The following is a 20,006-nucleotide window of genomic DNA, read 5'->3' as shown; positions in this document are numbered from 1 at the left end:
GTGGACTGCTTTCTTGTTCAGATAAATGGGTGTCTGTCTGATTAACCACATGAACGAAAAATAGAAAACGTCTTGTTGTTTGCAGATGATAGGCTGTAAAATGTATGGTAGATATAAAGCTGCCAGCATACACAACTAATAGCATCTTGTATGGGAACAAATAAATAATCATATTATTTCCACATTTAGTATCCTAGACCAAAATCTTTAAGTGTACTGTAAGCAAAAACATATGCCTGTACTCCATGATGTGTGTACTGTTTGCACCATATTTACCTGATTATAATACTAGGTCTTTTCCCAAATTCATCACTCAAAAAATACAAGGTCGTATTATATTTGCAGATTAAATTACTGCTGCTGAGGTCAACGTTTTTACGTTGTTTCATAGAGTGAACAGAAGTCGCCATACATCTACAGATGAAGCTTTGGCTATTGACATTATGCAGAGATTTATTTTGAAAAATTTGGAAGGGCAAGGGTCAGCAAATGCTATTTGCGCATAAACAGGGTCAAGATTTCTAGATACGACTAAGCGCTCTGTACAGAATAGACGTTACTCGAACAGTCACGTGACATTTGACTCACATGGTGCTAGTGCAAGGGATGTGCGCGAGAAAACAATCTATTGCTCTGCTTAAAATTGGGCAATATTGTGAAACACAGGAAGAAATAGCACTAAACTCTTATCATCTTATAAAATCTTATTTTATCTGAACAGGTTTTCAACAAAAGTTCTCATACTGAGAGACTGTATTGATTTACCAAATTGATGTGCAAGTGATAAATTTGGTCACTGTTTACATATTAGAATATCAGGTAAAAATGTTACCAGCTTTACTGAGTTTTTACTAGATGATGTGGTGACATTAAGATGAAACAAGAAAGAAAATAAGTCCAGAATGAAATGTTTACAAATTGAATAAATCATATTAAATTGACTCATTGTTGTTGCGAGAATAAATTACAGTGGCAAGACCCATCATGGACATCACTAGATTGCAAGATGAGCAAAAGTTCAAAATTTTGACTGAACCATGTTTTCAATCATTTATTTATGTATTAGTTTATTTTGAAAAATTAAGATACACATTTATTAATGCAAATGAATGAGCAAGTTGTATTTGACACTTGATTAATATATGCAAATACAGAGCCAATATCACTAGAAAGTTTGAGCAACATGCGTGTATGAAGAGCACCAAACATCAGTTCTATCTATTCCAGCATGGCTGCGACACTCAGGCTATTGTGATCCTTCCACCCAGTATCAGTTTTCCTGAACTCTAGAGGTGGGAATTTGCTCTCCAACATTTCATGCCCCTGTTTCATTATTTCTTGTTATTTATGGATGTTTTTTATTTATTATTTCTTCTTTAATTATTTTCTTTATTGCTTTTTCATCTTTATTCTTCTCCTTGTCCCTCCTCCCTCTCTCTTTAATTGGTTTTTCACCCTTCTCATTTTCTGACTAGTTGTTAATTGTGCTATTAATTTCCTTTCTCTTCCCCTAATTTACCTTTACCTCTCAGTCTGTCCTCATCATTTATGGACTGAAGCTGGCACAGTCACTCTTTGACTTCCTCTTCCGATGTCTCCATCATTATCTTTGTCTCCCCTTGTCCTCACAACAGATGGGATCAGTCTCATCCATGGGTCTAAGTCAGGGCTTCACAACATAAGTGCTCGCGGAGCAAGCTGTGAGCAGCAAGGCGTGAGCACGGAGCAGCGCGAGCACGCTACCCCCACTACCGGACCAGAGCGGAGAGTGGGGAGAGTCACGTGAGGCACACAACAGCTGCCGCCAGTCAATGTAAATCCGCGGCCACCTGCAGAGATATCACTCACGGATTATTACTGCGACAAATGAAACAAATAAAGGAGAATGTACACGTGCCACATAATTTTATTAGCTTAGTGTATGCCTCTACATTCGTATTAATTTGTGAACTGTTACACAATAAAAGGTGTCACTGAAGTGTGGGATTCTCGGTTATCTTGTACTTTCTGCCCTTTACAATTGCGTCTATGTTCGGAGTATATATTCTTGTGCATTGTAGGTGCAGCATGCAGTTTAAATTTCGATCAGTCGATGCGTTTCTCAGGCGCGTCTTGTTACATTTCATTGCAGAGAACAGTTGTTCACAAACATACGTGGAACCGAACATTGATATTATTGTAGCCGCCAGTTTGTGCAAACGAGGAAATCTATCCTGAGGGAAGTGTCTGTAGAATTCCAAAATGTTTTTCTTGTTCTGAAAGTTGTCTCTGTATTCTGTCACACTGCAGGTCAATAATTTCTAGTTGCAGCTCAGGACGAATCTCTTCAATATTCGCTGAATATGGAGAGGAGAACAGATAAAAATCACTGTCTAGTGCTGTCAGATCTTGAAAGTGTTGATCAAATTCTTCCTTAAGGGCAACTAAACTATGTGAATAACGTTCACAGTCTTTGTGAACATCTTGCATGGATGATAATTTAGGAAAATGGGCTAGATTTCCTGTTTCCAGCTGACTCACCCAAAGTGTCAATTTCATTTTAAAAGCTCGTATTCGATCTATGGAATGAGTAATTAGCAGATCTTTACCTTGTAGGGAAATGTTTAAAGCATTCAGATGGCTAGTTAAATCTGCTAAGAAAGTGAGATCACATTTCCATGAAGGCTCTTTCAATTCAGGAACACACGTTATTTATTTCCATGAACATATTTATCTCATCTAATAGGCAAAAAAATCGATTTAATAATTCGCTACGACTAAGCCAGCGGACCTCGCTGTAATAAGGCAGGCTTTCTACATCCTCAAGAAAGCTTTTAAATTGCCTGTGTTGTGGCCCATGCTTCCTTATATAATTGGTTGTACGAACAACACCACTCATCACATTTTTTAGAGTGATACTCTTTGCACATAAGTTTTCCTGGTGGATCACACAGTGAACGCCCCTTATTTCATTCGGCATGGTCAGTTTTTGCATTTTCTCCTTCATCAGTGCAACGAAACCTGATTTTTTTTTTTTTCCCCCTGTCATCACTGGTGCACCGTCTGTAGACACTGAAACTAAAAGATTCCACGACAATCCTATATTTTCAACACTTTCTTCAACACTACTTAAAATATCACCTCCGGTTGTAGTGTTCCTCATGGCTACTACATTGAGGAGCTCCTCCCTCACCTGAAGATCTCTATTAACGCCTCTAATAAATATGCCAAGCTGCGCTGTTCCAATGATATCAATACTTTCGTCCAGAGCTAGAGAATACGCCATAAAATCTTTACAGATATTTGCAAGCTGGCTCTGGATGTCGTCTGCCATGTCCTGTATGCGACGCATAATGGTCATGTTAGATAATGGCACAATCCGAAACTGTTCAACTTGAGGTGGACACAAATGTTCCGCTTTAACTACCATTCATTCTTTTATTAAATCGCCATCAGTGAAGGGGCGCAGGGATTTTGCTAAAAGCAAAGCAATTTTGTAACTCACTCAGTTGATTTTTCTTCATTGTCCAGATCTTCTTTGGGTAGCTTCCTTTTAAGTTTAATAACTTCCTGTGCACGATCTGGTCCATCACATTATCCACTTCCGTAGTCTTTCGCGTGGTACGACATATAATGTCGCTGCAATTTAAATTTCCTGAAAGAATTCAGCGTTTTGTGACATACTAAACATTTTGCAACACCTTCTTTTTCTGTAAACAGATACAATTCCTCCCAATGGGGGTTGAACTTCGAAAGCATGGTTGGGGTTACACAACAGCGACTTGACATGATTCTTAACCAGCGAAGCGAGTGTTAGAGCTGATCGTAGTACTTTAAACGTTACACAGTCGGCGCGAATTCAATAGATACGCTGCGGCCCTATTCAAACGTGCGCGCTCATTTCCCCTCCCTCCCCTCCCTCCCTACTCCTCCCCCCTGCATCTGCTCGCGAGCACGTGCCTGAGCAGACGCGAGTACTCGCGCCCAAAACCGGCCAGTTGTTAAGCCCTGGTCTAAGTGACCTATCTTCCTTTTTAGTGTTTGCCACCCTATCCCTCTTTCCTCCGTGGGGATGGAATTAATAGTTTTAAAAGTTTTATATGTATGTGTTGTCAGCAGTACTAAAACTTTGGCTCCTTTGTATCAACTTTATAGACTTCCTAAGTGAATTTTCCTTTTGATATATTTAGATATTTAATGCCATTGTGCTTAATGTAAATTTACAACATCCTACAAAGTCATCTTTCGCTTTATATGCTGATGAGATTTTTTTCACAACAGCTGATATTTGCTCATTTTATGGTTAGTAGCATGCTAAGAATAAAGTTGAAAATCTTGTTACTGATAATGAAAGCTGTGTCGATATACGTGTAGTTTCAATTTTTTTTACCGAGATTTATCTGAATTTAACTACATTTATTATTTGCTGAGAAATAACACATAATCTTTATTGGAGATTTACTACTGTAATTTCTCATGTTTTCTCACCGTGGTGTGGGTTTGGACCCAACAAAATTTTTGATTCCATTTGTTGCATGATGTATCAATAACTGGCCCATTGATCTTATTTAAGTGCTGTGATTTTGTATTATTATGTGAACTCTTTGACTAGTCCAGGCAGTGAAATGTCATTCATAAAAATGAAATTGACAATGAAGCTGGACACCTTAAGGCACACCATTTATGTTTACTATTACTAAACATGTATTAAAAAAACCACTACATAAATCATTTTTGTTATCACATGTGCTTTATAGTTTAATCTTAATTTATTTAACCAAACTGAATCTAATCTAATCTAATCTCACCAGAACTGGCAGTGATTATAAATAAACCTTCATTCAGCATGAATTATATCTTCTAATTTCTCTTAAAGAGCCTTCAAAATGTGTTGTAATTTTTGAGTGTTTAAAATTATATGTTAATTTGTATGTATTGCTTGCCATTTCTGACAGCATCCTCATTCTGAATATGTTTCTCAATGAAAGAAAGAAAAATTCACAAATGACAGAAATTTTGACTTTTATTCCCATTGTATGTCTTTATTCTGTCAGACTCCACAATATTCTTCACTGCTATGTAAATTGGTATAGTTCAATATTTTGGACTCTTATCTTGAAACCAATTTCAAACCTTTGGTCAGACCATTTTGTTACAGCAATCCATACATTTCCCATTACACTTTCAAAATGCTGTGAAAGTCGTCAACATAACACCATGATTGAGTCTCCGACTAATGTTTGTGATACATACGTGTTAAATGAATGTACCATCAGCTGGATTTCAAATATTATCAGTAAAAGGAAAATACTTTCTTGTGCTAATGCTTTGCCATTTGTGTTTGCATCAAAAAGTTTCTTTTCATTGTGGTACAGGTGGGATGGTACTGATAGCTGGAACTGGCTCCAATGCTCTTCTCTTGAATCCAGATGGGACTCAGAGCAGATGTGGTGGCTGGGGCAACATGCTGGGTGATGAAGGAAGCGGTGAGTCTTCAGCATCTTTACATATTTTTAGTCATATAGGGTTAATGCTAACAAAAATTCTTATCCTAATGTTGATTACTCAAAGTAAAATTAATATAAATATGCTACTTAATCTCTGTGTATTGTAAGTGAAATGTAATGTCTCTCTCTCTCTCTCTCTCTCTCTTTCTTTCTTTCTGTGTGTGTGTGTGTGTGTGTGTGTGTGTGTGTGTGTGTGTGTGTGTGTGTGTGTGTGTCTCTAATGTGCACCTTCCAAACAAGATTGAAGACTAAGAAAACAAAATTTCCTCTCTGTTTATTGTTATTAGGGCCTAAAAAATTGTCAGATATCACCCATTTAACAGAATTTTCAAGAGAATTTCAAATGGAAGATTATCTTGGATTTCAAAATCTGCATGTTTATGCATTCTCTGCAGTAGTGGATATTATGTATTATTAGTATCTGTCACTGAGTAGGAACATCTACTTTCCAGCTGCCAGAGCAGGGTTAATAGAGAACAAAATTTGTTTTATTTATATTTAATATATACTATTTTAATTTAACCTGTAACAATTCTAAAATTCTTTCATATGAGAAAGAAGAGATAAATGCACAATTAAAAAAATTTGCTTTAATCCTTGGGTTAGACTACACCCAGTGCACGGGGTATAGCAATAGACTAAAAGTCAAGATTCAGATATATTCTGCACTGTCTCACAGTGTATTATAATTAGTATACTTTGTTCTGGTTTGATTTACAACTATTAATGATGCATGCTTCACTTAAAACATACTTGTGTTACCTTTGTGATTGCAGTATATAAAATTAACAGGTTTTCAGTGTTTTTTTTAAATTACTTTCCATTTTTATATTGGTATTACAGACCCAGAAGTTCTTTGAAACTCTCACTAAAGGTAGTATGCTTGGGATAAATAGGAACATTTTTTCCATGTGAATTTTGTGTATTTATCTTCTTCACAATTAATTTCGAGTAGCTTTTCGTTGGTTGAGTGATACCAATGTATTCAGGCAAATATTGGGTCACCACTAAAAGGAAAACAACAGCTAATCAATACAACTAAGGAAGTAGTACTTTTTTCAAAGTAGTGACCTTTTTTGTAATTTTCTTGATTAAATTTAGTTAGTGATAAGACAAACAGGATTAAGCAGCGTAGTATTAGTATATTAATATGGCTTGCAGTTTAAGTTTCTAAGAGTTGCTTCATGTAGGTTCTTCTTCTTGGGCTCTTTTCACACTAAGTAATTAATCAATGAAATGAATGAATGAGTAAAAGCTATTCCTTTTTATTAATGTTTCTTACTACATTTAGAAGAAATATTCTAAAAGTATACTGAGTGAGGTAAAGCAGAGGCCAAATCATTGTACTCATTTATACTAGCTAAAAGTAGATTTAAGTTTTGTTATAATGCTCACTGAGGGCCAACAACATCTATTGAACACAAGTAACATCTGTCACAGTAATGTAAAATTGTCTGTTAGTCCACAAACAAAACAGTAATGGTTCTTGGGGGAAATAGTTGATCTGAGCTATCATAGAAATAAATATGGAAGACTTCCAGATTAGTTAATAAAGTCCAAGCACTACTTGGTCAACAAAAGCATGTTTCATAGTCAAAGCTCCATATAGGCTACCAGTTGTGGAAACTGTAAGTTCATAATTCATAGCACTACACATACTGTAAATAGCCAAGGTGTGCAGAATCCTCAGTTAGAGGCAAGTCACATGGCTGCAATTGAGAAAGATTGCCACAGGGTGGCCATATACTTGCTCACTAAGGGAGCTCGTGTGACCAGCCTGCAATATTTGCTGTGTTCTCGCAACAGGTGTCCTCACCAGAAATGCATTGATATGTCTGTATCATTAATTTGCACATGTGGTGGGGTTAGTAAAGGCTTCTTTTCTGGTTTCCTTAAATGTATGTGGTGATGTACCAGTGCCTTAGTGCTGGCAATTGTCCCCCCCCCCTCCCCCCTGTGAAAGGTGGAGCAAGTGGAGGATTTGTGTGTAGAACGGGTGGAATGATGATGCGCCACTCTATTTTTTTTCCCTGGACAGTATGAGACACCATCTTGCATGTTTAGATAGTGTAGAAGACAGAAATAGAAGTGCTGTACCAGGTTTGCTCCTTCTGTTAACTGCTCTACCTGTCCTTGTGAACCAAATACAACAGCCTGTGAAGTAGTGTGTCTCACCTCATGGATTGGCCTACTTCACTAGCCATGATATGCAATTCATCTGGCCCTATTCTCGTGTTGTCATCGAGCAGAAAACTTTGTGCTTCTTGTGTGTCAAATTGTTTATCTGATCTCCCAAGCTAGGCAAGACAGTGCATTTGCATTAGCTTGTTGGGAGGTGTGCCTCATATTTTTAATGGCTAAGGAACAGGGGCCGTTGCTGTTGTGTTTGTGCCATTTCCTCTGGGAGCTTTGAGTATGGGCCAGACAGGGTAATCAGTGGACTGTGATTGGTGATTAGCTGTAACTGTTTCATGCAATAAATTAAATCTAGTGCGTCATTTTTAGTTTGCAAGTAGTTTTAATTGTGCAGTGTGGTATTCTTTGTAATGCTATTAAAGAAATGTGAACTGATTTGTTTCAGCACAGAGGAGTTGAGATTCGGATCATTGTTTATAATCTCAACACAGTGTTTCCAAGCACTGAATGGTTTGCTTTGCAACCTAAGATATATATTCCTGTTGAATGGAAAAAGAACAATGAACATACGTAAAGTCCACAATTGTTAGGAGCTGTAGGTGAAGCTACTACTAAGAATGTTAGTGATCTACATATGTTTTTGGACATAGCTTGCACCATAATTTGAAAGCTTAGTTTGTTTGCTGCATAACATCACTCGCCACTATGATGATAAAGACACTGCCACATCCATGTCCACTTGGAACCTTACTTTGTCATTATTGATGTCCAACATTATTAATAACTGCTGGGAGTTTACACACCTGTTGGTGAGCACTGGCCAGACGCTGAGGAGTGGAAAATTGTGGGAAGTGAAATAAAAGGGTCACTGGTTACAGGTTGTACCTATATCCTCAGTTCACAATTGACCTGTCATGCTGTTTCTTCCCATGATCACGTTTACCATACTGGACTCGCATTCGGGAGGATGACGGTTCAATCCAGCGTCCGGACATCCTGATTTAGGTTTTCTGTGATTTCCCTAAATCGCTCCAGGCAAATGCTGGGATGGTTCCTTTGAAAGGGCACGGCCGACATCCTTCCCCAACCTTCCTTAATCTGATGAGATCGATGACCTCGCTGTCTGGTCTCCACCCCCAAACAACCCAACCCAACCTTTACCATATTTGAACTTGATGTTTGCGTGATGCTGTGGAACTGCTGTGGACTGTCGCTACTTCTGACTATGTTACTTCATCTCCATTTGCAGAGGATCAAGGGCTGTAGGAGAGCTCAGATCTATGCCAGCTATTTACAAAATGATGTAAACAGTGTACTGTTAACTTCTGTACTTTATGTTCATTTTTTCTCTATATACAACTTCAGGGACAATTTTGGTTGGGCAGACAGACAATTTCAGTGAACATCTTGCTTTGACATTAGCCAACAGTTGAGAGTGCTAATAACTATTCATCATTTGTTTTCTCTGTAGACATTCGTGTGCTCCTCTTTTTGCTCCTTGTCTTCCAAGGCACTGCTGTAGCAGTGGAGCATTTTATTTGCCATAATGCCTTGCTGATATCTGGTGTTGACATTATTTACAGTAAAACAAGGGAATGCACAGTGGAACATTCTCAACTTAATAATTACCTAAATGTGTTTTCTGCTCTCATTAATATCTTTTGTTGGCCTAAGAGGAAAATAGTGGAGCATGTTACTCCAAAGAAACTCATGTTATACTACGTATGTTCTAACATTGCCACTGAAGAATCCATCCAAACAGCGACCAGATGTCCACTCTTATTGCAAGCATTGCACATTGCCTGCAGTATTTGTGGTTACACTCATCGTAACAGTTCAGACATGACTTGCGTGACACATCACTGATTTGTTTGCAATCAAATGGATCTGTTGACTGTCTTATGGATGAATAGCACTTAACTGAAGCCGCATCCATTGAATGGCATAAACAGTGTGCTATGTGATCTCTATTTTGAGCACATACCAACACACCACTGTCATGGAAAGCCCACATTCAGGATCTTGTTCAAAGACTTAAAGCTGCCGTTTTTACTGTTCAAACGGTATCTGAAGTAAGTGATAATTTGTCATGAAAAGTGGTCTACTTTGCGTCTTTTGATTCACTTATGACACATGGTATTATATTTTGGGGTAACACTTCCCATTCTCAAAAGATCTCTTTGGCTCAGAAACAAGTGGATTCAGGCAATACGTGGTGTTCAGTTCGCAAACCTTTTGTCAACCCCGTTCATTAGTCTGGGTAACCTGAGATTGGCCTCTCAATATATATATTGGTTTCTTGTTAACAATATCAGTGTATTCCCAAGAATTAGCAGCTTTCATTCAGTTACTAACGAACAGAAAACCAATCTGGATTTGGATCACTTTTATTTGACTCTTGTGCAGAAAGGTATGCAGTGTACTGCTGCATCCATTTTCAATAAGCTACCACAAGAATTTAAAAATCTTAGCAGTAATCCGCACACTTTCAGATCAAAATATAGAATTTCCTCTTGAGTCTCTCCTTCTATTCTGTCAAGGAGTTCCTTGAAAAAATAAGGTGATTCCTGTGTTATATTGTTGATTGCCTGTGTTTATATAAACTTATGGCTTGTCTTTTTATTGGGTTCACAAACATTTTATTTTATCTGTTATTACTTTTATGTTGTAATTTTATGTACTGACACGTTCCATGACCTTGGAGATTTGTTCCTCAATTTGCATACTGTCTACAGGAAAGTTGAAGAGGCCTTTGGAGAAAAGAGAAGCAGATGTATGAATATCAAGAAAGCAGATGAAAACCAGTATTGTGCAGTGAAGGGAAAGCAGAAAAGTGAAAGGAATATATACAGGAGCTATACAAGGGAAATGAACTTGAAGGCAGTTTTATAGAAAGGGAAGAGGGAGTAGGTGAATGTGAGATGGGAGATAAAATAGTGCGAAAGGAATTTGAGAGAGCCCTAATAGACCTAAGCCAAAACAAGTCTCCTGGAGTAGACAACATTCCCTGAGAACTGATGCCCTTGGAAGAGCCACCCATGACTAAACTATTCCACCTGGTTTGCAGTATATGAGACAGCGGAAATACCCTCACTTCAAGAAAATGTAATAATTCCAATTTCAAAGAAAGCAAATACTGTCAGGTGTGAATATTACCGAACTATCAGCTTAATAAGTCATTGCAAAATAGTGATGCAGATTATGTACATAAGAATGGTGAAGCATTCAGAAAGTTTTAGAAACCTACCTTGGAGAAGACGTGTTTGGGTTCCAGAGAAATCTTGGGATACGTGAGGCAATACTGACCCTGTGACTTACCTTAGAAGAGAGGTCGAGGAAAGGCAAACCTACATTTATAGCATTTGTAGTTTTGGAGAAAGCTTTGGAAAGTTCTGACTTGAATACACTCTTTAAATTTCTGAAGGTAACAGAGGTAAAACACAGGGAGCAAAAGTTTATTCACAACTTGCACAGAAATCAGACGGCAGTCATAGGAGTCAAAGAACGTGAAAGGGAAGCATGGTTTAGAAGGGCGTGAGACAGGGTCGTAGCCTATTCCAGTGTTATTCAATCTATCCATTGAGCAGGATGTGAAGGAAAGCAAGCAGAAATTTGGGAAAGGGACTACAGTTCAGGGAGAAGAAATAAATACTTTGACAGACTTACAATGTCATTGGCAAACTGCAAACTCGGCAAAGGAGATGGAAAAGTAGTTGAAGGAAATTGACAGTGTCTTGAAAGGAGAATAGAAGAAGAACATTTAAAAAAGCCAAAAAAGGGTAATGGAATGTGGTTGAATTAAATCAGGTGATGCTGAGGGAATTAGATTAGGAAATGAAATACTTAAAGTGGTAAGGAGTTGTGTTATTCAAGCAGTAGAATAACTTACGATGGCTGAAGTAGACCAGATATAAAATGTTGAATGGCAATGGCAAGAAAAGTGTTTTTGAAGAAGAGAAATTTGTTAATACCAAATACAAAGTTAAGTGTTAGGATAACTTTTCTGAAGGCATTTGTGTGGAGTGTAGCCATATATGAAAGTGTAATGTTGACATAAAGCAGTTCAGACAAAAAGAGAATAGAAGATTTTGAAATGTGGTGCTACTGAAGAATGCTTAAGATTAGATGAGAAGATTGAATATGGAATTGGGAAGAACAGAAATTCGTGACACAACTTTAGTCAAAAAAGGGACCAGTTAATAGGGTACATGCAGAGATATCAGGGAATTGTCAGTTTTGTATGGAGGGACACAAAGAGACGAGTACAGTAAGCAGCTTCAAATGGATGTGGGTTGCAGTAGTTATTTGGAAATGAAGAGGTTTGCACAGAATAGAGAAGCATGGAGAGCTGTATCATACCAGTCTTTGGACTGGAGACCACAACAATAACAAACATTGAGGGGTTTTTGATTCTAGCTATGTCTCTTCTAACTACTTCACAGTATGTCATTGCTTTATTGTTCTGCAACAGTATGTTTACATTGGAGGATGAACTATCATTTTTTTAATTTGATTTTCTGTTTTAGTTTTGGCAGCCAATATTACTGGAATGTGTAGTGAATATTATTTGTTCATTAATTTCCCTTTCCTTGCCATAAAACGGAAGTGTTATTGTGGAGAGATTTCAGTCAGAACTTCTCAGAGTACATCAAGAATGACAAGGCAGTCTTATTCTGTTTATGCATATCTTGTTTGCTTGTTGCTTTGTTGATTTAATGTCAGTGAAATTTTCTGCCTCTGGAAGTGATCAATTACTGAAAATATTCCACAGTGTAGGTAGAGGACACCAACTTACTGAGTGGACAGAAGGCATCTCTGGTTCCAAAAGTTTGAAATTTCACATTTCAAACAATGGAAAATCCAGGATGGAATGTAACACTATTATGAAAAGGAAAATTGCTGCTCACCATACAGTGGAGATGCTGAGTCGCAGATAGGCATAACAAAAAGACTGTCACAAATAAGCTTTCAGCCAGCAAGGCCTTTATAAAAAAAAAAAAACCACACACACACAAACAAAGATGCTGTAACTTACCGAACGAGAAAGCGCTGGTATGTTGATAGAGACAATAAAAAACAATAAAAAAAACACACACACACACACACACACACACACACACACACACACACACACACAAATTTCAAGAAAGAGTGAAGGAGAGGGAAACATGAAAGGATGTGGGTTTTAAGGGAGAGGGTAAGGAGTCATTCCAATCCTGAGAACGGAAAGACTTACCTTAGGGGGAAAAAAGGACAGGTATACACTCGTGCGCGCACACACATATATATCCATCCGCACATACACAGACACAGGCAGACATATGTAAATGCAAAGAGGTTGGGCAGAGATGTCAGTCGAGGCGGAAGTACAGAGGGAAAGATGTTGTTAAATGACAGGTGAGGTATGAGTGGCAGCAAACGCAACTCCTTCATACGATTGCAGTCTCTGGGAACTGAAACCACACATTTGTTTGTTGCCATCAGTTGCCATGTGGTAATTGTTGTCTGTGACAAACAGTAGTAGGAAAATAGACATGGAATGAATACCTATTATGTAGGAGGCAGAGGCTAGATTTTAACAGCCAAACACATAGATTACAGAAGTTATCATTATGTCTGCACATCACAGAGCATGGGACGCTGTTTCCATTTCTGTCTTTAAATCTACCATTCCTTACATTTTCTTCTTGGTTTATCACATGAATATTTTTCCTGTATTTTATTGTGAGAACTTTATTTTATTACCCACTATAGTTGTAAGGGCACTTGCATGCATTACTGTTTGTTATTCTTACTTATTTTACATGCTTTAGTAAGGTTTCTGGTAAGTTAACACCCCTAAAACCACTACAAAACTAACATTTGTAATCTGTAAGCTAGACTTACTTAAGCTGTTACAGTGAACTGGAGTCACTAATGAATTTGGCAAAACTGTATCAAAACATCATGCTCTAATGTCCAATAAAGTTTTGCTATAGAATTTTGTCATTGGTGTTTTGCAGCATTCTGGGTGTCCCACAAAGCTGTGAAAATCTACTTTGATGATGAAGATAATCTTGCTAAGGCACCATATGATACCTCAATAGTTTGGCAGACTATAAAGGACCATTTCCAAGTCAGTAACAGGTAAGGAGCATCCTGATACTGTATAAGAATAGCTTTCAACTTCCTTTGATACTTTTTCTCTTCTCTTATGATAGAAAAATATATATAATAGAAAGAGGCTGAGTATTGTCTCTTTACTGGGCATAGGCTGCTTCAGCTGTGTATTCTGCAATTATTTGCCAAGTGATGTTGCATATTTACACTGAGGTAACAAAAGGAACAGTGACAAAAAAAAAGAGCATTGTTGTTGTGAAATTGCGCTACATTTTTTGATGATATCCAGATTTTAATTGACAGTAATAATGATTACAAAGAAATTGACTATCTGTATTAAAAACATAATCAAGCAGATTTTCTGTTCATTGTTCCTACTTCTGATTTCAGTCATTATAAGTTATTATGATATTTATGCTGAAACACGTTTCCACTGCTGGAAACAGACCAGAATTAACCTGAATTTGGAAAAAAATGATGTACACTGTCAAAGCACTTGAAGGTGGGCCCTCAGCACTTGAAATGCATCATGTAGGAAGTCAGCATTGTGACTGAAGGTCATTGTTCTTTACTTCACAAATACTGAATCAAATTGTTTGTTTTTTGAAACTAACAATGTCCGTACTAGCCTCAAAAGTTTATTCAAACTTTGACTGTTGTTGTTTGGTCTTCAGTGCAAAGATTGGCTTGATGCAGCTCTCTAAGGTAGTCTACGCCTCTTCATTTGTGAATGACTGCTATCCACATCTGTTTGAACTTGCTTGCTGTATTCAACCCTTGATTTTCCTCTATAATTTTTACCACCCACGCTTCCCTCTATTACCAAACTGATGATTCATTGACGCCTTAAGATGTGTCTTCTCAGCTGATCCCTTCTTTTACTCAAGTTGTGTCATAGATTTCTTTTTTCCCATATTTGATTTAGTACCACTTCATTAGTTACTTGATCTACCCATTTCGTCTAAAGAATTTTTTATAGTAGTGCATTTCAAAAGCTTCTATTTGATAATTGTCTGAATTGCTTATTGTTAATGTTTCATTTCTGTACAAGGCTACACTCAAGAAAAATGCCCTTGGAAAAGGCTCCCTCGATTTGATGTTAACAAATTCCCCTTTTTCAGAAACATTTTTCTTATAACAGTCAGTCTGGTTTTCATATGCTCTTTACTTCAACCATTTTGCTAACCAAGTAGCAAAACTGGTCTGGTCTACTGCTCTTAGTTTCTATTTCCTGGTCTAATTCCCTCAGCATTGCCTGATTTAGTTTGGCTACATTCTGTTGCCCTTGTGTTACATTTGTTAATGTTCATCTTGTAACATTTTTAAGACCCTATCCATTCAGTTCAATTGCTCTTCCAAGTTCTTTGCTCTCTCTGTGAGAATTATGTCATACGCAAACCTCAGAGTGTTTATTTCTTCTGCCTGAACTTCAATCCCCTTCAAAAATTTCTTCTTTGTTTCCTTTAATACTGAAGAACACGAGGAATAGGTTACAACCCTGTCTCACTCCCTTCTCAACCATGGCTTCCCTTTATATCCTTTGACTCTTACAGCAGCAGTCTCTTTTTCCATACAAGTTGTAAATACTTGTAGCTTCCCTACATTTTATCCCTGCTACCTTCAGAATTCCGAAGAGTGTATTCCAGTCAGCATTGTCAAAAGTTTTCTCTAAATTTACAAAGCTGTAAACATAAGTTTGCCTTTCATTAAACAACTGGCAATAAAGTTTGACTTTAGAGGTTACACGTGTTCCATCCTTTCTATACCATTGTATACCCCCCCCCCTCTCTGTCTCTCTCCCGGTCTCTCTCTCTCTCTCTCTCTCTCTCTCTCTCTCTCTCTCTCTCTCTCTTTTTCAGTGTTTCAGCATGTACAATTTTTTTTGACTTGAGAGTGCAACTTTCTTTGATTTCAGTAGTTGCATAGTTATGGATTATTCCTAAAAAGAGACAGGTCTTCTCACACATAAAGCTTCTCTTAAGTGTTAACTAGATATTTTTCATGCACCAGCCTGGCTGAATATTACAACCACCAGTACCTAGCCTTTCAGAAACTGGAGGCCCCAACATGACCAGCCAGCATAAGCACCACAGAAAAGGCAAAAACATCCATACCCGGCTATGACAATACCTTGTGTCCAGACTTGCCATGTGACTGCTGCCTTTCTGGCTGCAAAACCCCACACTATGGTTTGCGAAAGTCGAGGCAAGCTTTCATTTTGCTGGAATATCAACAGATTCCATGGAGAGTGCCTTAGTGGTCAGCGAACTGGACCACTATTTCATGCAGAGGTCGTGGACATGATAACGGGACCACATGCAACTACCTCCTATGAAAAACTCGAGGCAGAACTGATTCACAGAATCTCTCAGCACAGGAAGAGTGCATATGCCATGTTTTGACACAGGAAGACATAAACGATCGGAAACCATTTCAGCACCCCTGGCATGTAACAGACAACCTGCTGTGTACCTTGCGGAGTAGCCGCCTAGCACTGCAAGTCAAGGCTATTATAGTGTCGCAGACAGAGATGCCTTTAGGCGCAGTTGCAGACCTGACTGACAAAATACAAATGCCATGACACCGACTGATATCAGTACAATAACAGTGCCATTTAACAATGTATTAGCATCAGTGGTTACACATGCGAACTATGAGTCTCTTGCAGCCAAGTTTGATATGTTAACAAAAAAAATCAGTGAACTGTTGTCTTGTCAGGACTCTAGCAGTGGCAGGTGTTTCTGCCGCAAGAGGTCATGTTGCTCTTCTTCAACAAACTCTTTGGCACCTGGTGTAGAACAGCAGTCCACTTCTTGGTATCACAGAAAATTTGGGGATCAGGCGGGGAAGTGCACCTCACCTTGCACTTAGACATTTGGCATAGGTGCATCCAATTGCTAAGCTTAGTCACAGTGCCTGTTCATCGGTGACTGAAAGTTAGGTCAGAAATTCTTAGTGGATACCAGATCAGATTTTTGCATATTTCCATGTACCTTGTTGCATGCCTGTTGACCACTGAGTTTGTTCTGCTTATGTGCGGCAAACAGTTCTTAAATATCAATATAAGATATGCAGCATTTTGAATTAGATGTGGGACTGCATTGTGCCTTCACATGGGGCTTAAAAATTGCTTAAACCACAGAACTGATAAATGGAGCTGACTTCTTGGAATACTACCACCAGCTGTCAGACATGGCAAGTGCAAGACTTGTCGACAGCATCACTGGCGTGACAGCTATGGGTTTCCGGAGCAGCTCACTGAACTTGTCCAAGTGGCAAGTAGTGAGCACACAAATCTACTGTGATAGCTTCCAGCCTTGATGTGACCTCTTGGAGATTGTAAAGAGGTATGTTGTATCACTGTTCACCATATTAAGACTACCCATGGCTCATATATCTCGTGTAGACCTAGATGATTAGCTTCCAACTGCCTGGCCATTTTGAAGGTAGAATTTGAGTCCATGCTCAAGGAAGGCATCATTCATCCATCATGTAGCCCATGGTCATCTTATCTCCATGTTGTGCCTAAGAAGTGCTGCGCATGGTGCCCATTAGCAACTGTCAAGCACTTAACGCTTAGATAGTGCCAGACCACTATCCGGTACCTGTGTTGTGCGACTGCAGTTACACTTTATGTGGCAGAACTGTGTTCAGAATGTTTAATTAGACGGACCCCTTAATGCAAATTCTGGTGGACAAAGAGAACATGCCTAAAACAGCCACCATCACTCCATTTGGTTTATTTGAGAATATTTTTATGACATTTGTCCTATGTAATTCTACAGCCACGACTTAGTACTGCAGGGTCTGTTGTTCTGTTTTTCCTATGTGGACAACAGCCTTGCCTTTTAAGCCACTGGGGAACAGTGCCAACAAAACCTAATCAAAGTCTTTAAATGCTTAGAACAGCATGGAGTGGTTTTGAATAATGCTAAATGTATGTTTGGTGACTTCCAAATTAATTTTCTAGGCCTCTTCAGGCTCAAACCATTTCCAGAAAAAGTAGAAGTCATTCTGAAAATTGCACTGTTAAGGAATAATGCCACATCTTGGACATGGTGAATTTTTACCGTCGCCATTTGCTGCTTTCAGCCATATTACAGGAACTGCTAGCTGGTAATTGCAGCAGTTGCTGGTACAAAAACTAAAGGAAGTTCTCTGATTCAGTGGACAGACATGATGAGCTCTGCCTTCAATGCAGCAAAACAGAGCATAGTGAATGCCACACTCCTGGCACACCCTCAAATGGATGCATCCCTTGTGTTAGTGGTAAATGTGAGCCAGACTGCTTTCGGTGCAGTCTTGCAACAATTACACAATGACACATGGCAGCCTCTTGCTCTCTAGTTGCATAAGCTGTCACCATCACAGCAAAAATGGAGCATGTATGATGAAAAACCTCTCACTATCTATGAGGCATTCAAGTACTTTCATCCACAGTTAGAAGCCAGAAAGTTCACCAACTTCACAGAACACAAGCCACCCCACAATGCCTTTTGATAAAACACCAACAAGTCTCACCACAACAGTGAAACCATTTGGAATTTATTGCCCAGTTCAGTACCAATATCAAGCATATTTTGGGCACTGACAATGTGGTAGCTGATTGTCTTCCAATGTGTCAAGCGCTATTGATTTCGCAGAACTCTCCAAGGCCCAACATACAAACCATGAGCCCCAGAATCTCCTCAATGATGGATCATCAACATTAGAGTTGCAACTAGTTGGTGTTCCTGGTGTGGGTGTTAAGTTAAACTGCGAAATCTCAAATGGAAAGCTTCATCCCTTTTTACCATTTATTTCCCGCAAAAGCGCCTTCAACAGGTTGCATAATTTGTGCTACACTGGCATCAGACCATCATTTCGCCTGGTCTTGAAATAGTGTGTTTGGCCTGGAATGCAAAAAGACCGTTGCAAATGGACTTGTGGTTGTGTCCAGTGTCAGTACAGCAAGGTATCCTGCCACATAGAGGTACCAGTGGGAGACTTCCCTGCCTCAACTTCATGATTTGCCCACATACTTATCAACATTGTTGGCTCACTACCTTGATTGATCACTTCACTCACTGGCCGGAAGCAGTTTCAGTTGACAACATTTCAACAGAAATTCTAGCTTCTGCCATTGTGTCAAGTTGGATATCTCATTTTGCTTGCCCACTACACATCACAACAGACAGCAGCTGCCAATTTTAATCTGATATATTCATCCAACTTATCAAATTCTGTGGCACTCTGTTTCACCATCCACAATTTTCAATTCCTTTGATTTCAGTAGTTACATAGTTACAGATTATTCCTAAAAAAGAGACTGTTCTACTCGCATGTAAAGCTTTTCTCTTTGGTGCTTCACCTAACTAGATATTTTTCTTTTGTGTTGTGTTGAATAAAGATATTTGTAAACAGCGTGTGCCAGGTAGATTTTGTGTACCAGCTTAATTGACTATTAAGACATACAAAAGTAAGTTGTTGGGACGGTCTGTACCTAGCCTTTCCAAAAATTTTCTCACTTAATTTCTGTGATACATTTTGCTTTCTTATCTTCACCTTACTTCTCGCTGTGTCCTCCTATTACTCTGGATTGAAACTGGCACAATGCTAACCAGTGAACTATCTCTGACTTCTCACAGTCTCTGAAACCTCCCCCTCCACTGTTTCTGCTTGTCCGTGCAACTGGTGGATTCTTCATAAACTAGTCTGTGATCTGCTGCTCCTTTGTAGCCTTCCCCAATTTATTCACCAATCCTCCCTGAGAAATGTACTACTTTTACCTTTGTCTGTTGGCAGCACTTAGAATTTGACCTCCGTCAGGTAAGAATCAACCACCTATTCTGTCTCCGTGTAATTTTATAGCTTTCTCAAATTAACTTTGCTTTGTATGTGCATATTCTATGTATCTCTCTGTGTAACTACTTGGCTGTATTTTACTACAAAGTCATGGCTAGTTCCTGTTTATATCCTTGGATGAGTCTGCCTCAAATGGAATTGGGAAATAAAACTCTATCAGAAATTGTGGAGTGGATAGTTGGGACAGCACTTGTGTAAGATTAGAGTTGAAATTGTATGTTTTTTGTTGTGGTCTTCAGTACAGAGACTGGTTTGATGCAGCTCTCCATGCTAATCTATCCTGTGCAAGCTTCTTCATCTCCCAGTACCTACTGCAACGTACATCCTTCTGAATCTGTTTAGTGTATTCATCTCTTGGTCTCCCTCTACGATTTTTACCTTCCACGCTGCCCTCCAATACTAAATTGGTGATCCCTTGATGCCTCAGAACATGTTCTACCA

At 38.6% G+C, this 20,006-nt stretch overlaps 1 protein-coding gene across 3 annotated transcripts in view; it reads left to right on the top strand.

The window, feature by feature from the left end:
- LOC124789700 (N-acetyl-D-glucosamine kinase) overlaps positions 1–20,006 on the top strand; it is a 195,234-nt gene that overhangs the window by 157,851 nt on the left and 17,377 nt on the right. For all 3 annotated transcript variants that reach the window (XM_047257148.1, XM_047257150.1, XM_047257149.1), the window contains exons 5-6: positions 5,355–5,465; positions 13,625–13,748. In XM_047257148.1, the coding sequence (XP_047113104.1) occupies positions 5,355–5,465; positions 13,625–13,748 (235 nt within the window). The remainder of the gene's footprint in view (positions 1–5,354; positions 5,466–13,624; positions 13,749–20,006) is intronic.

Source organism: Schistocerca piceifrons, chromosome 3, assembly GCF_021461385.2.
Source record: "Schistocerca piceifrons isolate TAMUIC-IGC-003096 chromosome 3, iqSchPice1.1, whole genome shotgun sequence".
Taxonomy (NCBI): Eukaryota; Metazoa; Arthropoda; class Insecta; order Orthoptera; family Acrididae; genus Schistocerca; species Schistocerca piceifrons.
The sequence above is the reverse complement of the archived record's forward strand: the minus strand, read 5'-3'. Positions and strand labels throughout refer to the sequence as shown.